This window comes from Cygnus atratus, chromosome 1 (assembly GCF_013377495.2).
Source record: "Cygnus atratus isolate AKBS03 ecotype Queensland, Australia chromosome 1, CAtr_DNAZoo_HiC_assembly, whole genome shotgun sequence".
NCBI classification, from domain to species: domain Eukaryota; kingdom Metazoa; phylum Chordata; class Aves; order Anseriformes; family Anatidae; genus Cygnus; species Cygnus atratus.
In genome coordinates, this window is record NC_066362.1 from 138,014,083 (window position 1) to 138,036,840 (window position 22,758).

The 22,758-nt window shown below is 38.3% G+C and overlaps 1 protein-coding gene across 1 annotated transcript in view; it reads left to right on the top strand.

The window, feature by feature from the left end:
• Positions 1–22,758, top strand: part of OCA2 (OCA2 melanosomal transmembrane protein) — a 191,375-nt gene that overhangs the window by 71,425 nt on the left and 97,192 nt on the right. Inside the window, 3 exon segments of the mRNA XM_035558138.2 lie at positions 1,322–1,460; positions 10,988–11,081; positions 11,084–11,119. Of these exon segments, the coding sequence (XP_035414031.1) occupies positions 1,322–1,460; positions 10,988–11,081; positions 11,084–11,119 (269 nt within the window).

Below are 22,758 nucleotides of genomic sequence, written 5' to 3' on the forward strand. Positions count from 1 at the left end.
TAAATGTACTGAGAAAGTGCAGTCCTACGGTACAGCTAACGCACTGTAATTGTTCTATTCTTTGGGTTTGGCCTTTCTTGGAGTACATCTGCTGTTCATTCCTGAAGCTACCACGAGTCCCATCAAAACACATCAAAACCAAACCAAGCCAAACGCTAATGAAACATTAAGTTTATTTAGAAATGCTGGAAACGATGGAGTGATGACGTTCAAAGTATGATTGTAGTATTGTGCCACAACTAGTACAATCGGGCCAGCTGTACTACAGAGTACACTTTTAACTGCATAATTTTACACTGTTTGGGAAGTAATGCATTTTTGTACAGTTACTTTGTTCTGGACTTTTTACGTACTGATATATGTATAAGCTAACAGTGCTTTTTCCGATTTTTAAATTGATACTCTTGGTGACAGAGTAAGTGTATCAAGGTAAGCTTTTGTGCAACACATGCTTTTCTCTTTGAAATATAAGTTTTAATAATATAGACTTAGGTGGAACCGTAAAGCTCAACTTCCTTCAGGGAAATGACTGACAGCACTACAACGAACAAAATCCTGAGGATGAATGCTCACTGCCCAGGTTTTCCCACATCCCTTATTAGGTAGAGGGGGCAATAATTTAAGCATGCCCCCTTGAAAAACAGAGAGGATTTTCTCTTTGGGCTTTTACCCCAGCTGCCATGCTGTGCTCAGGAGTGGGTACCTGGGATGTGGGCTCCCATATCACCTTGGCCCCACTCCTTACTTATTATTAAGCTTTAGGGAAGGGGGAGAACCAGGAGCAGAAAGAACTGGGTAAACTTTGGCTGAAAATGGGGTCCCTGATAGATGGATGATTCATGGCTGATAGGTGGCCTGTCCTCTGCTTCTGCTCTCCACATGATAGTCAATAACTAGGGCTGAGTACAGAGCTTGTGTTTGCCCAGAATAATTTTCCATATGTCAGTGTCACCTGGGAACTATGGCTTAAAAAGCTGTATAGCACTTAGAATGGGGTTTAGATTTGAAACTTTCTGTGTAGTTCAACTTTTGGAATAATTGATTACTTCTAATGAAATTATTTTTAAAACACATCAGTTTCATTTACCATTGACTATTTTATTGTAAATGTAAAATATCTGCATTTTTGATTGATATTGTTATAATTACCAAAGTATATATATAAAATGAAAATTTTAACTATACACAGTCATAGCTATTATGTTTCACAGCCTGAAATTTTTCAGTGGAAGAACTTTGTTTTGTAAATTTTATAGATTTTAAGATTTAAGGAAATATAATCATAGGGTAAGAGGCTAGTTCAATTTTCTTTATACTGCAGGCTCTGCGAAGTACTTAATCTTGATCCCAGGCATGTCCTGATTGCAGAAGTAATCTTCACAAATATTGGGGGGGCTGCCACAGCTGTCGGGGATCCTCCAAATGTGATTATTGTTTCAAAGCAGGAGCTGAGGAAGGAGGTATGTACTGCAAGCTACTCTGCTACTAAAATTAAGTGCTGATGCTGATTTATGCTGTGTTGAACCTTTTCTTCCCCCAGACAGCCATATGAACAGAACACAATCCGCTTGTTCTGCCCTGCTATTTCTTTCTTAGTAGGGTGATCAGACAGAACAGAGTGATCCTGGGGAAAAAAACTGTGATGAAGAACAGACTTTTTGATATGGGCTGAGAATACTGGTTTCCTTTTCTTTATTTTGGGGGTTTTCCTTGTCAATGACAAAGTGAAGAAGGAATCAAAACAATGGAGGGCTGTAGACGCAGAAAGTTGAATAAAATAAGAAACGGACATGAAAAGGGGTATGAAAATCCAAACTTTAAATATATTGAGACCATTCTATGCTTTCTCGTGACTTTTGAACAACAAATAACTGTCTGAACACACCTGTGCACACTGCAAGAGACTGCGTAGCCCCTGTAGACCTGTCACACGCAACCCCGCGGCAGGTGGTGCCTTTGTCCTCTAGCTGCAGCCCTTTGGGATGTGGGGATGAGAGGGGAGCAGGGGCTCCTGCTGTGCAGCACAGGCTCAGCTGGCTCCCACCTCCTGCTAACCTGTTGGTATCTCCAGGCTACAGTGAGGGATTTTAACTTCCTGTGCTTGGCTCTTTTATTTATGGATAAAACTCTTTTCAGTTTGGTGGGTGAGTGGTGCCAAAAGGAAGGCTATGGTGGCAGGTGCTGGGTGGGACAGAAGCACTCCAACCCCTGCCAGAGGGACTGTCCTGGTCCCACCATCTCCTCCCACCCACATGACCCTCTCCACCCTGTGAGAACACCAACCCTGTGCTTTCTGTTTTTTCCAGGTGTCATAAACCTCAAATTACTTTGTGACACTAATGCCATATATGAATTTAAAGGAATTTAGCGTAAAATATGGGCTAGTGTGAAAATATCTGTGGAAATGGGGTGAGGGATTTTTAGTATAAAACTCTTTTTTTTTATTTTTTAAATTTGGAGTTAATTACATTTCTGTTGTACTAAAAAAAAGATCTCTTCTAATTAACTGCATACACTCAAATTAATTAAGTACTGTCCAGGTTGGAAAATGTCTTTGAAAGTTAATAGCGTTTAATGAATTAAATGTTTACTTTCAAAATATTTGAAATGTGCTGCAATTAGTTTGGTTGAATAGTGTGACTTTGGAGACTCTGTAATATTCCTGGCTGAGGATTTGATTGCTAAATTTTACATTTTAAAATATAAAATCTGTGCAATTATTGCAACCTCCTTTTCTAAAAGAGAATAATTAGCACCTGCCACACAGGTCATTTTCCTAAATACTCAGAAACTCATCATCTCTGTAAAACCTTTTGCAGGGGCTATAAACACAGCAAGCAATTAAGCAATCACATTGAAAGGAAACAATTTTATATTTTTCTTGAATGAGATATTGATAATTTTAGGAGGACTCAGATGTATACATACTCTAGAAAATGTGACACTGTCGCAAATTCTGTATTTTAAACAAGCAGAAAAACTTTGCAACATTTTCACTCTGGAGCTTTTTCGTATCAGAAGTAAGGATATAAGAAAATAGATCAGATTCAGCACAGGACCATGTGACTTGCACTTCTTTCCTACATTCTCATCTGTTATATCTCCATATGTGTGTGTATATATATATATATATATATATATATATATATGGGAGGGTCAAAGACCCATCCTGGGCTCTGAGGTGGCATGGCTTTTGTCCTCGCTATTTATGTCCTCAGTGCTTAGGTCTCAGCCCCTCTGGAGGGGATCTGCCTAGGAGAATGATAGCAGGAGAAGCTGGATAAAGCCGAGAGGAAGGGCATGGAGGGACCTGGACCATCTGGACTCCTGCAGTCTATGCTGTTGAACTAATATCTAGATTCCTAATTTTGTCCATCCACTCTAGCAAGCTCTCTTTTCAAAGATGAAATGTAGACATTGTTTCTGATGCTAGTTCTAGTAGCTGCTGAGAGGATAGTTCATAGGATCAAACTGAAGTCTGCCACCGAAATGCATGGAATGTCAGCTACATTTGTACCAAGTGATTTTTTTATTTTTATTTTTGGTGTTTCAGAGGTAGAAATTTTTGAATTCAATTGCTTATTTTAGTGTCGTTTTGGAAACAGCACTTCATGCATTATTGTTTGAAGTGTTTATTCCTATGTTTTCTAAGGAAAATAGATGTTTTTTTTCCTTCTTTTTCATGTCCTCAAACATGGTTTTACCATTCTATACAATTTTTCTCCTTGATATTTCCATTGAAATTCCCCTTTTCATCCTCTTACACTTCTTTTCCAGTGTTATTTTTGCACTAGTAATACAGGAGTACTTGGACAACTGCCCCTGTAAGAGGCTGATAGCTTATTGCACTATGAAGAGGATTGTTTTTTTCTGTTTTAGAAGGTGTGATAAGAATGAGAATTTTACCAGTCTTCCTGAAGTTTTTCTGTTGTACTTTTACCTCTAAAAGCAGGCTAGTGAGACATTATACAAGTTCACACTTTCTTAGGAAACCGTGATTTGTTAAATAAATACAAAATGAAGTACAGCCCTGTTACATTGGATGCTGTTCTTGTGTTAAAGCATTAGAAATGCTTTACTCTTTGTTTACTGTAGTGCTGAAAAGATTTTTTTTTAACCTAGGTTCTAGGGAAAACTCATGTCATATTAAAAATATTTTATGAGAAGTATATTTGAATAAATAAGCATTATGTTAAACCTTACTCATTAAAATGTAAGGATAAGTCTGTTTATTTGTCCTGAGGCATGAATGAATACCTAAAGGTGTTTTTTTTTTTTTTTGGCTGTTTTGTTTTTTAATAGCAGCAATTAATTTATAATGCTAGCATTTCCCCTTCCATCGTGCCTGGAATTAGTGGAACATTTGCATAATTGGAGATAGAGATTTGTTGTACTCTTACTTCTTCTTGGGATGAAGCTGGAAGAAGTCTCACAAAATGGCATTTATATTGTGATATTAGGAAAAGAAAATGATGAAAATAAAGAGATTTCATTAAGAGCAAGCGAGAAACTCATTCAGTGAATACAAAACTTTAAAAATTTTTATTACCTTCAGAATACTGCTACTTTGTGGCCATTGTTAGCAAAATTCTATTTTTATCTTGAAGAGATGTTTGCTTTGGAATTTGGGAACTCTGTTTTACATACACAATATGGCACAAACTGTTTCAAACCAGCCATTGCTCTCAGAAAGGTTGAGTGTTAAGTCCTCTATATTTGGGAATTTCCCAAGTATCTGCAATCATGCCTTTGATATCTGAAGTTGCTTGGGCCCTAAGCTTAGGCTGTGATTACAAGATCTTTGGACAAGGCATGGTGACTAGGTCTCCAGGGCAAAATGGTGCAAGCATAGTGTATGTTAGTGTATCGAGCTTTATCTGGAAGAGGTAATGGTAAGAGTGAAGACAGTTTTAGCTTGTGCTGGATTATATCCTCTTGAGGTTCCCTGTTTATTTACAGTGTTGGTATGTGATAAAGCTTGCACTGTTTATCTGATGTTTGCTGAGGATTTTGGTATTCAGCAACCTGTTCAGAGTTATTCTTGCCATTTGACAGGAATTCCCCAGAAAACACACAGCCATCGGGATCTCCTGTCCTGCTGTTGTGGTTTAACCCAGCTGGCAGCTAAGTGCCACACAGCCGTTTGCTCACCCTCCCCACCCACCCAGTGGGAAGGGGGAGAGAATCGGGAAAAAAATGAAAGTTTGTGGGATGAGATAAAGGCAGTTTATTAGGAAAGAAATGAAAATAATAATAATAATAATGACAACAGTTCTACTACTACTAATTTGTACAAACAGGTGATGCACAAGGCAATCACTCACCACCTGCTGACCAATGCCCATCCCATCCCATCCCATCCCATCCCGAGCAGTGGTCCCCCAACCCCGGCCAGCCGCCCTGTATTCATTGCTCAGCATGACGTCAGATGGTATGGAATACCCCTTTGGCCAGTCTGGGTCAGCTGTCCTGGGTCTGTCCCCTCCCAGCTCCTGCTGTACGACCAGCCTGCCTGCTGGCAGGACAGAACAAGCAGCTGAAAAGTCCTCGGCTTAGTGTAAGCACTGTTCTGCAACAATTAAAACATCAGCGTGGTTTCAACATTATTCTCATCCTAAATCCCAAACACAGCACCATACCAGCTACTAGGAAGAAAATTAACTCTATCCTAGCCGAAACCAGGACACTTGCATTTCAGAGGCTTTCAGTTTTCATGCTGAAATTTAGCATGATGCTATATTAGTTGGTTTTATTTTATGATAAATTTTGGTGCCAAAAATGTATGAATAGAAGTAGATAATTCTGACCAATGGAAGAGAGAAAATCCTATATATAAATCTGTGAAGGTATTTCAAGCACTGGCAGAGTGTGAAATGGATTCCCATAGCTTGTGGGCTATTTTTGTTGAGGTTGCTGTATACAAGCTTGGTAAAACTTTTAATCAGTTTGTAAATCTTCTGTTTGTTCTGTCAATGTTTCATTGATGCCTTTCCTCAAGAAAAATGAAACCCTAGGTAAGGTATATGAAATAAAATATATGGTTTTATGGCTGATTTTAGATTTTTTTTCCCTATCTCTGCATGTAGTAATCATTAAAGAATACAGTACAAGGCAAAAAAGGGTTCTCATCAATGTCTCAGATAGGCATTATCTCTGTGTAGCTGTTAGACCATCAGTGATTTGTCTCTCAGCAACATCATGAGCAGTTCCTCGTGACACAACATACATCTCAGTCACTCAGCTCGAAGGGATGCTTAAGCCAGTGTAGAAATAATAAATTACTCTTGCTCTTCTTCATTTTATTAGCTTTAAAAAAATAATTGAAGGGCACTCTGACTAGAAGCACAGGATTTGGTGATCCCTGAATTCATGCATCTAGCTATATTTTTTGCTTTCCCTTTGCTTTTAAATGGCTGCTTTCTTCTGGAAAAGTCTGAAATACTAGAATTTACTTTCACACCTCCAAAAGCAGTCAACACCCCTCCCCCATAGACAAACAATCAAAACAGGTCAGGATGATGGAAAGCTAGCATTTCAGGAAAACAGTATGACACTTCCTCCTAATACGAAATTGATATATTCGACTTCACATTTAAAACCATAAACTAAAGAAAGATGCCCACTCTGTTTCAGCTTTGAGTCTGTAGGCAAGGGAACCTTTAGGCTGTTGTCTTGGTAAAACAAAATCTTTAGATTTTCATTGTCGTCTGGGGAACAGGGGAAATTTAACACAATCAGCATAGCCTCAAGTAGGGGACATTTGAGGCATGTATTGTATTTATCTGATGGACTGAAATCCCCTGGAAGAAAAGTATTTCTTGCCTTTTGTGCATGTCAATTTTATTTCAGTCTATTGTGCAGGAAAAAGAAAATCTTTATGAAAAAGACATTTTGTTGTATGCAGCAGACGTGTGGAACGCTTTAATGTGTTTTTATAAATGCTGAATCCTGGCCCCAGCAGTGCAAAGAACTCAGGAGGTATAAAAGGCACACAGAGTATGAATACAGGCTCTGTGTAGATGTTACATGCCCTTACCAGAGTGTGGGCAAGGGAGCAGGAGCGATGGGTGAATTGTCTGTGCCACCATCTTGCGATCCTCTGCTGTGACATTGGTAACTGTGATGTGACCTAAACACTTTGTAACAGAGCAGCAGGAAGCCTGAGGATCTCTGTCATGATCGTTCCTCTGCTAAATTAACAAATCAGTATGTTGCCCTATTGTCAGAGCTTGGTTTTGCCAACCTCATTCCTCCTTATCCTATTCCCTTTCCTCTTTTCTATTTCCTTCTCAGAAAATAGATATGGTCTCTGAAAGTTCTCCAGAAGCTGACAGTTGACTGCTAGTTACCTGAGAATGTCTGGTGGGAAACCTGCTCCTGACCCTGAGAGCATATTCTGTGTGCTGGAGAGGCAGGTACTAAGCACCCAACCCAAAGCATCAGGGTGGGTGGTAAACTCGTTTGCACCACCAGCCCTTCTGATATCAGGAGTAAAAGGGATTGCACATGATAGTCCTCAGCTTCCTCGTACTGGCAACAAGTTATCCAAGGTGCTACTGATCATCAGGTGTCATTTGCACATGCTGGCTGCTGTGGATTGCTGTAAGGAGGAAACAAGAAGGAAAGCTGGGAGCAAGAGAAGAGAGGAGAATTGAATCTAGCCTTGCTCTATCATGGGCAATATCATTGTGCAAGCTCTTTCCTGAAATAAACACGCTCCATGTCAGAAAATGATTTGTTTCAGCTGAATTAGAAAGCTGTTCTGCAGTCGCAGCAGAGAAGCACATTTTGTTTGTCCCCAAGGATCTCAGATATAAGAAAGATCAATGGGGTGATATTATGAAGTTTAATAAAATTCTGAATCTCAGCCCAGCTGCTCTTTGAAAAGTTTGAGTAAGCTCCCAGATAGGATGCTAAAAATCAAGTAGATAATTTTTTTTCTCTTATGATGTCTGCAAATCACTCTTAAGACTCATCTGTGTCAGCTCCTATGTCATGAAACTATGTTAATCCTGAATTTTAAGAGCGTTGTGATCTCTCTCATTTCAATTCCTTTCAACTCTCAGTCAGTCCTGAGATCTCCTTATTAACCTCAGTGTTTTAGTTTGTCTTGCAGGTTGATGTGACTTTCATTTTCATAGAGAAATTAGTTTTGTGGGTTTCAAGGAGCACATTTCTTTTGCTGTATTTTTTGTTTGATAAGCTTCTGCATTGCAGTACTTCAATAACAAAGCATAATTGTTTTGCTTTAAAATTGGTGTTTGGTATTCAAAACTTCCAGGCAGGTGACATTGTAAATCCTAGCAGTTGTTTGCCATGAGCCACTTAAGTTCCATTAACATATGGTGGGGCCATCACCAGCTTAAACTCCAGTTTCCAGGGATTCTTCAGGTTCCTATTTTATTTCTTTATCTCCTACAGTAGCAATTAGCTTTATGCCTGAGTATCTCCGCAGAGAATACTCCACCTGGTAGCTGGCATCCTCCTTCATGATATGAACGCGTTGTTGTCAGCCTAAGAAAGCTTTGTGGCCACTATGCTTATTGATACTAGGTTGGATGCAAAAGTAATTTTCCTGGTTCTGGTAATTGTGGGTTGGGTATATTCTGCTAACACTTTATTACTTTATTAGTCCTCAACCAGCTGGTTCCCAGTCATTTTGTTAGTCAGAGGATAACATTTTTTTTTTCCGGTCAGATTTAGGCATTACTGTTTTGTCTGGTGTAGCTACAGTGTTTTTACAGCTTAACTCCTTTCAAATTCCTACCTCTCCTCAAATCATTTTAGAGACCACCTAAAACTGAATGCTTGTTTTCCATACTTCCAAGAGTCTTAAATGGTACATTGTCAATATCTGAGCAATTTCTGAGCCAAGATCAGTTCACTTTGGTTTTCAGGATGCTCAATGTCCAGACAAAATGTTCCGATTTTTCATTTTGGCCATAATCTTAGAGACAACCTGTAGAAAAATTAGATTCACTGTTCATGGCAAATGTCTGTAATTAAGGAAATAAGTGTGGGGGATATGGACTTTATATACTTTGGGAACAGGTCTTACAAGTATTGATCCTTTGTAGATTTTTTTTTTCTTCTTTTATTGTTATTTGTGAATTTCCTGATCTATGAATGCTGATTTCATCCTTCATAGAAATATGCCTTGTAGTCTGAAATCTTGACTTGATGCCTAGAGGCCAAACTTTCTGAGCATTAATAAAAGTTTGGTAGTAAAGAGCATCTTGCAGAGGTGTCAGACATTTGACTGGCTGAACTAATATGTAGGCAAACTTAATGAAGATATATTATTTTCTTTTGAGGTATCACGTTTTTCTGTCTGATTCTTAAAAAAAAAAAATCAAAAATATCTTGTTCCAGTTCCTGAAGAATCATCTTTCTTTTGTCATAAAAAATATGGAACTAGCTGAGTTATAATGAAAAGCCAGTGAATGGACAGGCATGCAGTTTTACCTTTTAGTGTCTGTAGAATAGGCAAGGAATCTACTACTAGATAATAATTAAGGATAAATTTGTTGAGCTTATGTAGCAGAATCCTGTATTTTTAGTAGGACTAAATTCTAATTCCAGGTCTGCATATTTACTTGATTGTGCTTGTCTGCAAACTATGGATTTTTTTTTTTTTCCGAAAAGAACACTAATCTTTATCCGGCTATGAAAGATCTTAATGACTTTAATCAGTTTCTTGTGCTATTTTTTTTTTATTATGCCCTCTGATGTAATGGGGAAACACTTTTCCCCCCCCTTTTTAAAACTGGAGTCATTTCAGTTGGAACATTTCCATGTAAATTGTTCTAGTAGGAGACAATACGCAAGAACCCATATTTCAGTTAGTAAATTCTCAGTAGTCTTAACACACAGAAGGTAATGGTGCATGGGAAGCTGCTTTTAATTTGTATTGGCATTACAGAAGGTAGCACACCAATATTTGGTACAAGACAAGTCACTCACTGTTGCACAGACATAGGGTGGCATGGGGAGATCCCATGACTTTCTAGAGACTGGAAAGTCAGTGGAGGCTTTGAAGGTTCAGTTTGGACAATCTGAGTTACCCATAGAGTTACTGTAGTCCCAAGAGTCAAGGAGCTGCTCTGCAGGGATCGCCATTTCAGGCAGCCTCTGGGATATGGGACAGTTCCTTGCTACCTGAGTGCTTGGACATGATCCCCCTTGAAGCTTTGTGTGTAACTTGTTTTGGACAGGTTGGTCCTGACTAGTTCAGAAAATCCCAGCTGAAAGGCTAACCTTGATCCACTACAGCTTGTATAATACAGAATTACGGAGTAATTCAGTTGAAAGGCTATCTAGTCCGATGTCTAGTCCACAAGGCTGTCTAGTCCAACGTCCTACTCAAAGCACGGCTAACTTCATAGTATTAGGGAAAACGGTCACTATCAATTTTTATTGTTTAAAGCAGCAGCTTTTTAACATATTATACTTTATATTTTAAGAACTTCTTAATTAAAGGGGTTCATTATGCAAAATATAAAGAAATATATGTGTATGTTAAGCATGCAGAAAAATAATCAGACTGTTGAGGTATGTTTCTATTGTAGAAGAACTTTACTGACTTTAAATGAAATCCTGGCTCTGATAGGATTATTGTAAAATCCATGTTGTCTTCAGTTTAAAACAAAGTTGGTCATTAAAAATACCTATTTCTGTGATTCAGTATGATTTAAAATGAAGTTACAGTCATGAAAGTAAATTATTTTTTCTTTTAAAATCTGTTTTAGGAACACTGAATGCATTTCAGAATAACTCCTAACATTTTTTTTGAGTTCTCTGAACTAAATTGTAATGTTGCTTGTCTCCTTGAAACAGATGAAATACAGCGTATACTGTACTTGGAACTCATTTTATTGCTTTCTATTTATTATTGATCGCTGAAGTACGTATAGTTGAATACTTTTCCCTGTAGGTATTATAGGAAAATAACTGATTTTTTAATTTAAGTTTTCATTTTTATTTCCAGGGATTGGATTTTGCAGCCTTCACAGGACATATGTTTGTTGGTATCTGCCTTGTTGTTCTGGTCTCCTTTCCTTTTCTCAGACTTCTGTACTGGAACAAAAGCTTTACAATAAGGAGCCGAGTGAAATTGTTGGTAAGTGTGAGCGTGAAAACATTTTAATAAACACTACTTTAATAGGAACATGTGTTAATCAGGGACTGATTAGTGCCTACTAAAATGTTGTCCTTGGAGGAAAGTGCCCCTTCACCTTCAGTCTTTGAATATTAAATTTTAAGATTTGGTTTTTAATTGTGATATTTTCTGACTTCTAGAAATAGATATTTTTCTTGATACTAAGCTTGAGGTATTGACGTGAATAATTAAATACCTTTCAAAATTTATGGGGATAACTTGCATCATTTATAACCAAAGGCTTGAATACAGGAGTGTTCTGTATCACAATAGGTACCATCTGCTCAAGGTGCTCAGTTCACAGCTTTGTTTTAGATATATGCCAGGTTTCCCTTATGAGAGTGCACTGATGTATTCCCTCACTGTTGGTTTCTCTCACTGGATTTTTTCAGCAATATTTTCCTGGTCTGCAGTCAATGAAGAATGTTTCTTCAAGGCTAGAAGAATTTTTCCAGCTTTCCTCTGTGGCTTTTCCAAACTTAGCTTTCTCTGGTGTATAATTTCTGTAATTTAGTACGACTAAATGTATTTCTTTTTATATTTCTTACTTCCGTAGTTTCTAGAAGTCTTGGTAATGCTGTTCCACTGGCCTTTACAATAGCTGTTGAGTATGTCAGTCCCTTTTTGTCTTTGTGCTTTTATGTCTTTCTGTTTGGTGGTTTTGAAGTTTTCATCATTGTTCTCAGGCTTCTGTTTGAGTGGTGAAACTTAATAATAACACCCAAATGTCTATAATTTCTTTATGAGGTGAGAAATGATTCACAAAGTATAAATTCTTAATGGGCTTTGTACTACAAAGATAGCTGAGTATAGCTGTTTCTTCTCCAGGAGTGAAGGTTTTTCATTTTTCTTGCTGTAGACTTGGGATCCAGGCTACCATAGACCATGTGAATGAACTGTGAATGTGGGGTCTGTTTAGCGTGGTGAGGACAGATTTTGGTATGGCTGATATAACTTGGCTTCATTTATAACCCACGGAGGAAGATAAACCCTTCTAAAACATAATATAGCAGTCTACAATAGAACAGATATATCACATCCCAGAAAGTTTATGACTCTCCTTTGAGTTTAAAGGGAGTCCAAGGTGATTGAGTGGTAGAGATCTTCACAATAGGTGCCTAATTTAGATGAGTACCTCTTGTAGTGTCTTGCCTTGGCACAGGGAAAACTAGTTTAAGGAGTATTAAAAACACAGAAACAACAGTCCTCTCTCCTCAGCGGATGTACCCTGTCTCTTGAATCTCATCCGTAAGAAAGCTCAGACAGAGACTTCTCCACCTGGGAAGTTGGCTTTTGTGCAGATATTTGGTTTTGAGGGACTGAGAGGCAATGGCCACAAACTGAAGCACAGGAAGTTCCAGCTGAATATGAGAGGGCACTTTTTTACTGTGAGGGTAACAGAGCACTGGCACAGGTTGCCCAGAGAGGTTGTGGAGTCTCCTTCTCTGGAGATATTCAAAAGCTGCCTGGATGCCATCCTGCACAATGTGCTCTAGGTTATCCTGCTCGGCAGGGGTGTTGAACTAGATGATCTTCAGAGGTCCCTTCCAACCTCAACCGTTCTGTGATTCTGTGACTGCAGTGCCCATTCAGCACAAGGTGCTCTCAGCCTCTGTTCACAGCTCTAGGGGCCAAAGTCCTGCTCAGTGTTTAGAAGAAAAGAGTTTTTGGGGTGTTCTGCCTAACAGTTTTCTAAGAAAATTAAAGAGAATTTTCTTTCTGTTTGTTTGCTTGGTATGAGATACACATTTTCATTCCTGTGCTATTGTACAACAGATGATGCTTTCTGCACCCTTAGAAATTTGATCCTGAGAGCAAGAGAAATAAAGCAATGAGGTCAGTCTCTAAAATGCCTCTATAATACTCTAAAGAGAAATACTCTAAAATTTTAGAGAAAAAAATTTTAGAGAAAAAATTTCTCTCTAAAAAATTCTCTAAAAATTCTCTCTAAAAAAATTCTCTCTAAAAATTCTCTCTAAAAAATTCTCTCTAAAAAAAATTTTAGAGAAATACTCTAAAAGTATTTCTCTGTGACACCACAAAATAAGATTTTTTTTTCAGAAATGCCACTGAGAATCTTATTTTCCTAACTTCTCATACTGGAGAAGGCGCTGCAAGAGGTTTTCCTCACCTGGTAAATAAATCTATTGACCATGTAGTTCTGGGTCAAAGAGAGAAAATATTTTATTTGCTGGTAGACAAAACGCTAAGACAATTCTGGCTCACCTGTATACACTACATCAGTATACATTCAAAAAGCTCAATTTTTATCTTGGGAGCCAGGAATGCCTTTAGAGGAAATGAGTAACTCAATGAAAATTGGTGGTGCTAACATACAGAAAAGGATGTTCTCCTCACTTAGCCACAGATATGCCTCAAATTTGTCCTCTTGAAATACTTAATGTTGAGTTTTGCCTTATGGGAAGACACCATTGCTGAAAATAATGCATAATCTGAACATGTAGGCAATTGGCTCATGTTTCTATTGCGCACTCTCTTCTGTACCAAAATGCTGAAGTGCAAGTTCCCACCTGTTTTACACAGGACTCAAGAATGACAATCCTTTGTGGATGAGATCACCTCTGGGAGAGGAATTATCTTTTTGTTAAGGAGAAAAGAAAAGGAACCCTTGCAACCTTTCAGATATAGCCATTTGTAATTATGCATCATTATAAAAAATGATTTCTTTGTTGCTTGGAAGTATATTATTAAAATCTTTGGTATTCAGCATGTTTTTGTAACTTGCCAACTTTCTTATTTAAAGAGAATTAATTTACTTTTATTCATTTCTTATTTTCTAATAAAAATCATAGCTTTTTGGACCTTTCCATGAATAACTAGACTTATATACTTCAATTATCTTTAAAAATGCCACCTTGCAAAGTGTCCTGAGATAAGTAATATCTGCAGTCAGAAAATTCATTTTACCAACTGTGAGAAATTTTGCTCCTAACATAACAGCATTATTTTGTGAATACACATTTTAGAAAATAATTATTTTTCTTTCATCTATAACATTTAAAACATGCTTTTAAATTTTTTTTTTTAGAAACCAAGTACACATAATCACTGTTGGGTTACCTTGAATAGCACAATTTATTCACTTAGATAGCATCGTTGTGAATGAAACACTGTACGGAGGCTAACATATTTCAATTCATCTCCCAGTAATCATCGCTACTTGCAGCTTAGTATGTTCAGATATAGCAGCCGTATAATCAGTATACCATGTACCCTTCCTCATAATCAGCATCTCTGTTGCTGCAAAGCTAATCAGTAGCCGTTCAATTAGAACAAATGCTAAAGCAGTATTCCTTCTATTGAAATTTTCAGTGAAATGGGAAGAGAAAGCGACAAACACAGGCTGTGTTAATAGGTAGCTGGAGCAATTTGGTTTTGCAGAAGGAGCACAATGTGTTCCAAGGTGTTTTCAGAGGTCCTTCCATTTCAGGTGGCAATGATTCTGTGATAACTTGAAATGGCTTGTTTGAAGCAGCTGCTTTAATCAGCTAAATTTCTGCCTTCCCTCATTCTGCCTCCGATTAACTATTAAACAACATATGTGACACTTGTATTATTCTCCTAAGATTTTTTTTTCAGTCTTCCTTGTGTTTTAAGATTATTCTGTTGTTTTGGGCTACACTGAGGAATAAGCACTAATTTTAAGAACAAACAGTGCTGTTACTCTGATAATACATTGGCAGATTGATTTCAATGCAGTGTGTTACCACTGTCTTTAAGTTGTTGGCTTTGATCTGAGCTGTAGCACTTGTGCAGAAAGAAAAACACACATTTCTTCCCCAGTAGTACCATTTACCTGCAGTGGCTTGAAGCGTAACATATTACAACAGGAAAAAAAAAGAATCTGAAGAACTCAACCATGAAGGAGATAAATTCTTTTTAAGAATGAAGGGATATCGTGAGGAATTTTTTGAGTGTGACTTTCAGCTGATAAACCTGCACCTTTTTCTGTGTTGTTGAAAAAGATGCTAGGACTGGGGTAGGCTGCTATGAAGTTTTAGAAGGTATATGTACTGTTTCCCAATAGAAAAAATAAGGCAAAATAACAGTATATGAGTGACAGAGGAATTAATGTTGCTGTTCTTCCCCCTCTCCCTCACACTCCCAAAACATTTTCTTACTTGAAATCAAAGTTTTTACATCCTCTAAGGGTTAACCTAGCATTACTTACTCCCTGGGAAGCAGGACTGTTATGTCCTGCTTATGCTTATCCTGTTATGCTGTTATGTCTCAGTTATGAGGCTGTGGAGCTGTGGACCTCAGTGCTTGGGAAGATCCTTTTCCCCAGGACAGTGGTTGACATGTGGTTTGGTGACAAGTATTATCCTTGACATTTTTTGCCAAAGAAGAAGAACTTACTGTGATGACTGATTTGGCACCAGCTCCCAATTTCTTCTGTGTTGCTTGCTCCAGTTCTTGATTGTTTTGCTTGTTGAAAGAGAGACCCACTGTTGAAATAGGAGGGGTGATGATAGGAGAGGGGGGAGCATGTTTATTCTCTATGTAGCTCACTGTCTGCAGCAGCTGGGAAAATAATGCTGTGGTAGTAGGATAGTATGCAAAACCTACAGCAGAAGGAATTTTCTAATTAATCACAGTCGTGTAAAGCGCTTAATGTGTGAAAAAACACAAGACTGTTTCCCTCAACGTGAAATGTGGTAACCAGATGAGTGAGCAAATCTGTTTCTTCTTCCATGTGGAGCTTTGCAGCTGCTTCTATAAAGGAAGAACTTAGAAAGGAGGAGGAAACAAACAAACAAACAAAAAAACAGGCACGAAACTAGCAGAAAATAGGTAGAAACTTTTGAATGGAAAAAGAGAAAAGAATAGGGGAGGGATAACTGAGGGCTGTCAGATGTGCAACTGATAGGACTGTGCTGGCTGCATACCCAAGATGTCCAGATGTTGTTCCTGGATGTAGAGTAAGTGTTGCTTACATCAGGCCTCATTTCTCATGAAACCGTCCAAAGGATGACACAGCTAGGAGGAAAGTCAAGACAGAAGGGAAGATAGAACTGAAAAACCTGTTTAGCACTTAAAGTCTGCTGAATTTCTCCGGGTCCCACAGTAGCACAGGCATAATCAGCTGTAACTGTAGCTAACCACAAGGTATAGCTAACCACAAGGTATAGCCCAGTGTTGTCACTATTTTGTTCATGTGAACCCCCTTGCCTGTTGCAGCTCTGAGGTTCTTGCCTTGGGGAACAAACCCCAGGGCATGTGGTTGTGGTTTAACAGCTTTTGTGTTTTATTATGGCATGAGATGTCCTGCCTGCTGCTGGAAGAAGTCATGAAGTTTCCCTTCCTCTCTGTACCAGGCTCTCATGGCCTGTGACGCTAGCCTGGGCTTCCATGTAGATGCAGGTTGGTCCTAGGCCTGTCAAGCACACTCAAGCTATAATTCTTTTGTGATAATCATTCAAACAGATTCATAGTTTCTTTCTGGCCTTGAGACATAGTTTGTCAGTCAAAGTTTGTCAGTAGGCACCTAAAAGTGCTGATAACAGGAAATTTAAAAAATGATTTAGTCACATCAGTTGTGTCAAATAAATGTGTGTTTAAATTTTGTATTTTGCTAGGTTTTGGGGCACATGTAGGATCTCTCCCCCTGTCATCACCCCAGTTCACTCTAGGGTCTACTTCCAAAGATGGTTGTTACAAGACCACAGGTTTGGCTTCCAGAGTGCTACGCAGTCCTCCAACGCTACCCTGGTTGCCTCTGCATCCTCTGGCACTGTTGTGTGCCTTCATGCTCTGGCCTGAAGTGTGGCGTACAACCTTTTGGTTTCATGCTGGTGAAGAACTACTATGATGACTGCAAGACAACCCCAATGCTATTTTTGGACATTTTCAAATGAAAAAAGCCCGCAATATAGTAATAATAATGTCCAGGGTCACAGGGACACTGCAGGAACACAGGTTATAAGGTTTCATGAAGCATCATTGCAGCTTTGTGTGATGTTTTTCCTCAAGGGCAAAGGACGATCTTTAGCCCTATTTTAGTTAGTAAGGTATTTGTAACAGCGGGGACCATTTCATGCTAGAATCACTGAGAGGTAAGTTATGTACCGAGCTGGATAAAATACATCAGTAAATCTCTGTTCTGTGGTGTGTCTGTACCTATGTAGGTATTAACTGCCAGTAAAGCACTATTGGTGTTTTAACATAGCTGTTAAAAGCAGTGGGCTGGCTTACTTGGAAGTTGGTTCAGATGAGGAATTCAACAGTCAGATTATGCAGAGAATAATGTTGAAAGAAAGGAATATTTTAAAATGCTTTCAAGCATTCAACTTCAACTCCAAACTAGATCTAGCTAGCAGTTTTGCAACATACATTGCACTCTACAGTCCTCACCCAAGATGCGAAATTTATCACAACTTCTTGTGAATTTCTTTTTCAATCAGTTATGATTAAAATTAGATTAGGAAATGTTTCTCACCCCTAGAATTGGTTTTTCTGCTCCAAATCAAAGCATGGAAGAGAGAGATCAGCCTGTCTGTGTGTACATCAGCATGTTCCCTTGAGCTTCAGAATAAAAACTGAGTGATTTGATATGAAGGATACATGAATACTTCAAACTTTACCCTCTTTGACATTATAGGTAAAATATTTTGAGTTTGCTCACACTCTCTCTTTAATCCCAATGTATGGGAAGCATTTTTAAATCTTGAAGAACAGCGTGGAATAGGAAAACATTTATTTTTTTCTTCTCTGCAATCCAGTTGTATATATTAACAATGAATAGTTATTAATTTAGCTTTCCTACTGTAGTGTATAGCATGCTAAGCTAAAAGATGTAACTTTCTTACAAATTATGTTGGAATCTAAGACCATGTACTTCTTGTACATTTTATGTCTTTTATTTTAAACAGTGGTAAGACTTTCAGTTTCAAAGAAAGTAGTCTTATGGTCCCTGTGGACCTGTCTACTCCTGTTTCAGCAATACAGTTCGATCCACCAGGGGTCATGGTTTTATGTTTGAAAATGTAACAAAAAATAATCTTTTATTATTTTCACCTTTAATAGCTCTTCTATAATCAGGAATAAAAATAATTGTAGTTATTTACTTTACATGTATTCAAGATTTTCATATTTTTTTAAAGACTTCAAAACATTTTGTGTTTAAAATCCTTGTATGTGTCCTTTGCATTCCTTTAGAGTTGATGGATTATTTCCCTTGGAAAGAGGAAAATGTTGATCTATCTTTTCTTGTTTTTTTAAGTGATAAAAATGATATTCTGACATTGCAGAATAAGGGAAATATGACAATTGCATATTATTTGCCTAGTGCATTGATAATGCAGTCGTCAGAAGAAGGTTGCTGTAATATTACTTTACCTGCCTTATTCAGAAAGAAAGTATAACACAGTGGTATTTTGAATCAATAGAGCAGTGCTTCACAATTTTATTATATACATTTTTCATTGAAGGATTCAGTACAGAAAAATCTCTGAGAGGTAAAAATTTAGGAAGCGATACCTTCAGTTTCTTTCACAGCACTTGTCCCCCTAGATTTTTGTGTGCATACCACAACTGCGGAACAATAATACAGATATACATTTGCCAGGAAGGCCTGGGCTTTCATTAACAGTGCTTTTTGATATACTATGACAAAGTTTTCACTTTGCTCTGATGGTGCTGAAGCTCCTAAGATATTCCTAGTATACAGTGCTACATATTATGTTAATTTAATACGTGCCCTGTATCATTTTGCTGCAAAGAACTTTCACTGTGATGACTGTTCACAAAAAAGTATAATCTTGACGTTTTAAAATTATTTTTGCCATTTTTATATATCAAAGCTGAATGAGCTGAACTTATTAGTAACCATTTCTTACACTTAAACCAGTAGCAAAAAGATATGCTAGTTCTGAAGTGAGCTTATTTTGCTCTTCATTTTGCCCTTAGATGAAGCATTATCATTTTTATCTTTTGGATTATGAGAGGTATCCTCTTGAGGCTGTATCTTTTCATGGTTCTTTTCCCTTAATAGGACTCGGGGAATACCATCTTTCAGTCTTTGCTTGCAGCACTTTCTTTTTTCGCTGGTATTGAAATGACCTCAGCAGTTGTTTGGTTTACTGCAAAATGTTTTATGATTGGAGTTTATCTGTCCACTTCTAAAAAAAGGATAGTGAGTTGAACAGATTTTTTTTTTTTTTTTTAAATTATGAGATGGTTGTACTTTAATGGAAAACATTGGCTAAATTGGTTTTTAATTCCTAAGTCTAGCAGTCTGAGTTAAAATGTCTTGATAGAGAGTAAACAGGAATTATTTTTATAGATTTCAGACCAGATGACTTTTCTTCTGAAATAAACTGTACTGGGATTTTAGATAGTATTTTCAGCCTAAAATTTTTATTCTTTATTTCCTATGACCCTCTGTCATTCTCAAGCAGAAGAGATTATTGTGATAATATTGGGCAAGTGCTTATGGTACACATGGAGCCTAAATATACTCATACTTCTGCTTTTGAAAGATGGGGAAATAAAGCAGAGGAAATTAAGGGGCAAATCCAAAATGACTGAAATAATGTTGCATCTCTAAGTCAGAGAATAGAGCATATATTTCCTGAGACCCCATCCCTCGTTCAGTAAGAAACCAGCTGGAGAGTAATGTATGTCTTTTTCAACTACCTTGAAACACTGTGAGAGATCTAACTCTCTTTAATATCTGAAGATCACTCCATCTGAGTGTTATGTGACCATCATAAAGGTGTTGAATTGACTACTCTCTTATAAAATGTAGTGGTGAGCTGTAGTGTTTTGCTGAAATTCCTCATGCTTCTTTTAGTAGTTAAAATTACAGGGGACAATCCAAAGCACAATAAGGAAAATCCATTTCAGTTTTTAAGAAAGATGCTTGCTGTTTTTATTCTTTTTTAACAGCCTGGCTCCCATGGCTGTTGCTGTCTGCCCTAGCTTGCCCAGAAGAAAACCCTACAGAGGTGGTTTAAAAGTGTGGCACAATCTGAAATGCCGTTCAGTTTTCTGCCTGGGCTTCAGCTGCTTTATTGCAGGGACGAGGGTCTCTTGTACTTCTTGTGCCATGGCTGCAATCCCATGCAGAGCATCTGAACATGTCCTAGGTGCTTCAGTGACCAAATGGGGCCCCAGCAGTCTGAAAGCTGATATAAATCTTCTATATCACTTTATGCAGCACTGTGCAGATTTCTTGCATTCCTTTGCAAGTATTTAGCTGAATCAGGCAAAGTGTGTTTTGTTGCAGTTTTGAAGACCCTGCAATATTCATGCCTCTGCTAACCTCTATCCACATGACTAATGAACTGTCCTACTCAATGGAATAAAGACAAGGACATTTCATATATATATATGTGTATATATATATATATATATATTTATTTTTCTTTCCAGAATTAGAGCTTGTGCTCATCTCCTCTTGAGGGGTGCTGCCTCCAGGAAAGATGCGTCAGTTGTAGAGCTGGAAATTCCTCAAGGCAAATTCTTTCCACACTTGGACTTCACCTTTCTAACTTAGTTTCTGTGCTTTTAAAATGGAGACGACATTTACTTACACTCTAATAATGCTGAGAAGATAAATTACATTATATCAGGGATTTTAAAATTTACCTAAAGTTATAGATATTAGTATTGCTAGATTAAGCTATAATTCGTAGTACTTAATTTACTTTTCAGATAACATTTACACAGAAGTATCCTCGTTCTAAGAAGTTAACTAAGAAAAATAATTGCTTTACTGGAAAAAGTTAAACTACAATATCATGTGGAGAAAAAAATGCTTTCAGAGGAATATGCTTTGCATTTTGTTAGTCACAGCCCCAAATTGTCTTGCTTGCAAAAAGGTAAATAATATATTTAGTGCACTTGCAGGTTAAAAATTGCCATTTTATGATAATTCTTATCATCTCATCAAGACTGGTCATGCTCTTCTGAGTATCTTCAATTAACAAGACTGTCCTCTTCAGATTCTGAGACTGGGAATTAATTACACTCAGTTTTGAGAATGTCGTCTTTGTTATTGGCAGTCAGGTGGGAGGGAAGGTATGATTAAGTGAAAATCAGTCTGACTATTAGTTGCTGCACTGCAGAAAGAATATGCATTTTTGGTGAAACATAATGTTTTCTAAAATGCAGAAAATCTTACCTAAAATGTCACAGCTCAGGTCTGTAGCTGATGTTCTGTTAATTTCAATGAGTCCAGGACTTCAAGCCTGTTCTTTCCATGGTGAAATATGCTAAATGACAAAAACAGGGGGGGACATGTGGCCTGGGAAGAGTACAGTGCTGCTTCCCGGGTGTGCAGGGATGGGATCAGGAAAGCCAAGACATGGGTAGAACTGAGCTTGGCAAGGGATGCAAAAAATAACAAGAAGTGAATCTATAGGTACATTTGCCAGAAAAGAAAGGCCAAGGAGAGTGTTCCCCCTCTGATAAAGGAGAAGGGAGAACTGGTAACAACAGACATGTAGAAGGCTGAGGGACTCATCAAATTCTTTCCCTCAGTCTTCACTGACAGTCAGGCTTCCCACATCTCTCATTTTCCTGAACCTGTAGGTGAGGGCTTGGGGGTCAAAGTCATGGACTGGAATCATAGAATGGCTTGGGTTGGAAGGTACCTTAAAGATCATCTAGTTTCAAACCCCAAATCGCTCCCACTGTAAGCAAAGAGCAGGTTTGAGACCACCTGATGAAACTGAACAGGTACAAGTCTATGGGGCCCAATGTCATGCATCCCAGGGCCCTGAAGGAATTGGCTGATGTAGTTGCCAAACCTCTCTCTGTCATATTTCAAAAGTCTTGGAAGTTAGGTGAAGTCCCTGGTGACTGGAAAAAGGGAAACATCTTTTCCATTTTTAAAAAGGGTAGAAAGAAGGACCTGGGGAACTACAGACCAGTGAGCCTCACCTCTGAAAGACCATGGGAAAGATCCTCCTGGAAGCAATGTTAAGGCACATGCAAGACAAGCAGGTGATCTAAGACAACCAGCATGGCTTCACCAAGGGCAAATTGTGCCTGACGATTCTGGTGGCCTTCTATGATGGAGTGAATGCATCAGTTAACAGGGGAGGACTGACCAATGTCATCTACCTGGACTTCTGTAAGGCCTTTGACACAGTCCTACATGACATCCTGATCTCCAAATTGGAGAGAGATGGATTTGAAAGGTGGACCATTCAGTGGATAAGGAGTTGGCTTGAAGGTCACACCCAGAGAGTGGTGGTCAACGGCTCTATGTCCAAGTGAAGGCTGGTGATGAGTAGCGTCCCTCAGGGGTCTGTCTTGGGACCGTAAATGTTTAAGATCTTTAACAACGACAGACAATGGGACTGAGAGCACCCTCAGCAAATTTGCAGATGACACTAAGCTGAGTGGTGCAGTTGATACAACAGAAGGAAGGCATGCCATCCAGAGGGACTTGGACAAGCTTGAGAAGTGGGAAAAAGTATGTAAAACAACAACAAGAAAAAGTGTAGAAAAGTGTGTAGAATCTAATGAGGTTCTACAGGTCTAAGTGCAAGGTGCTGTACCTGGCTCAGGGCAATCCCAGACATGAGCAGAGACTGGGAGAAGAACTCATTGAGAGCAGACCTGCAGAG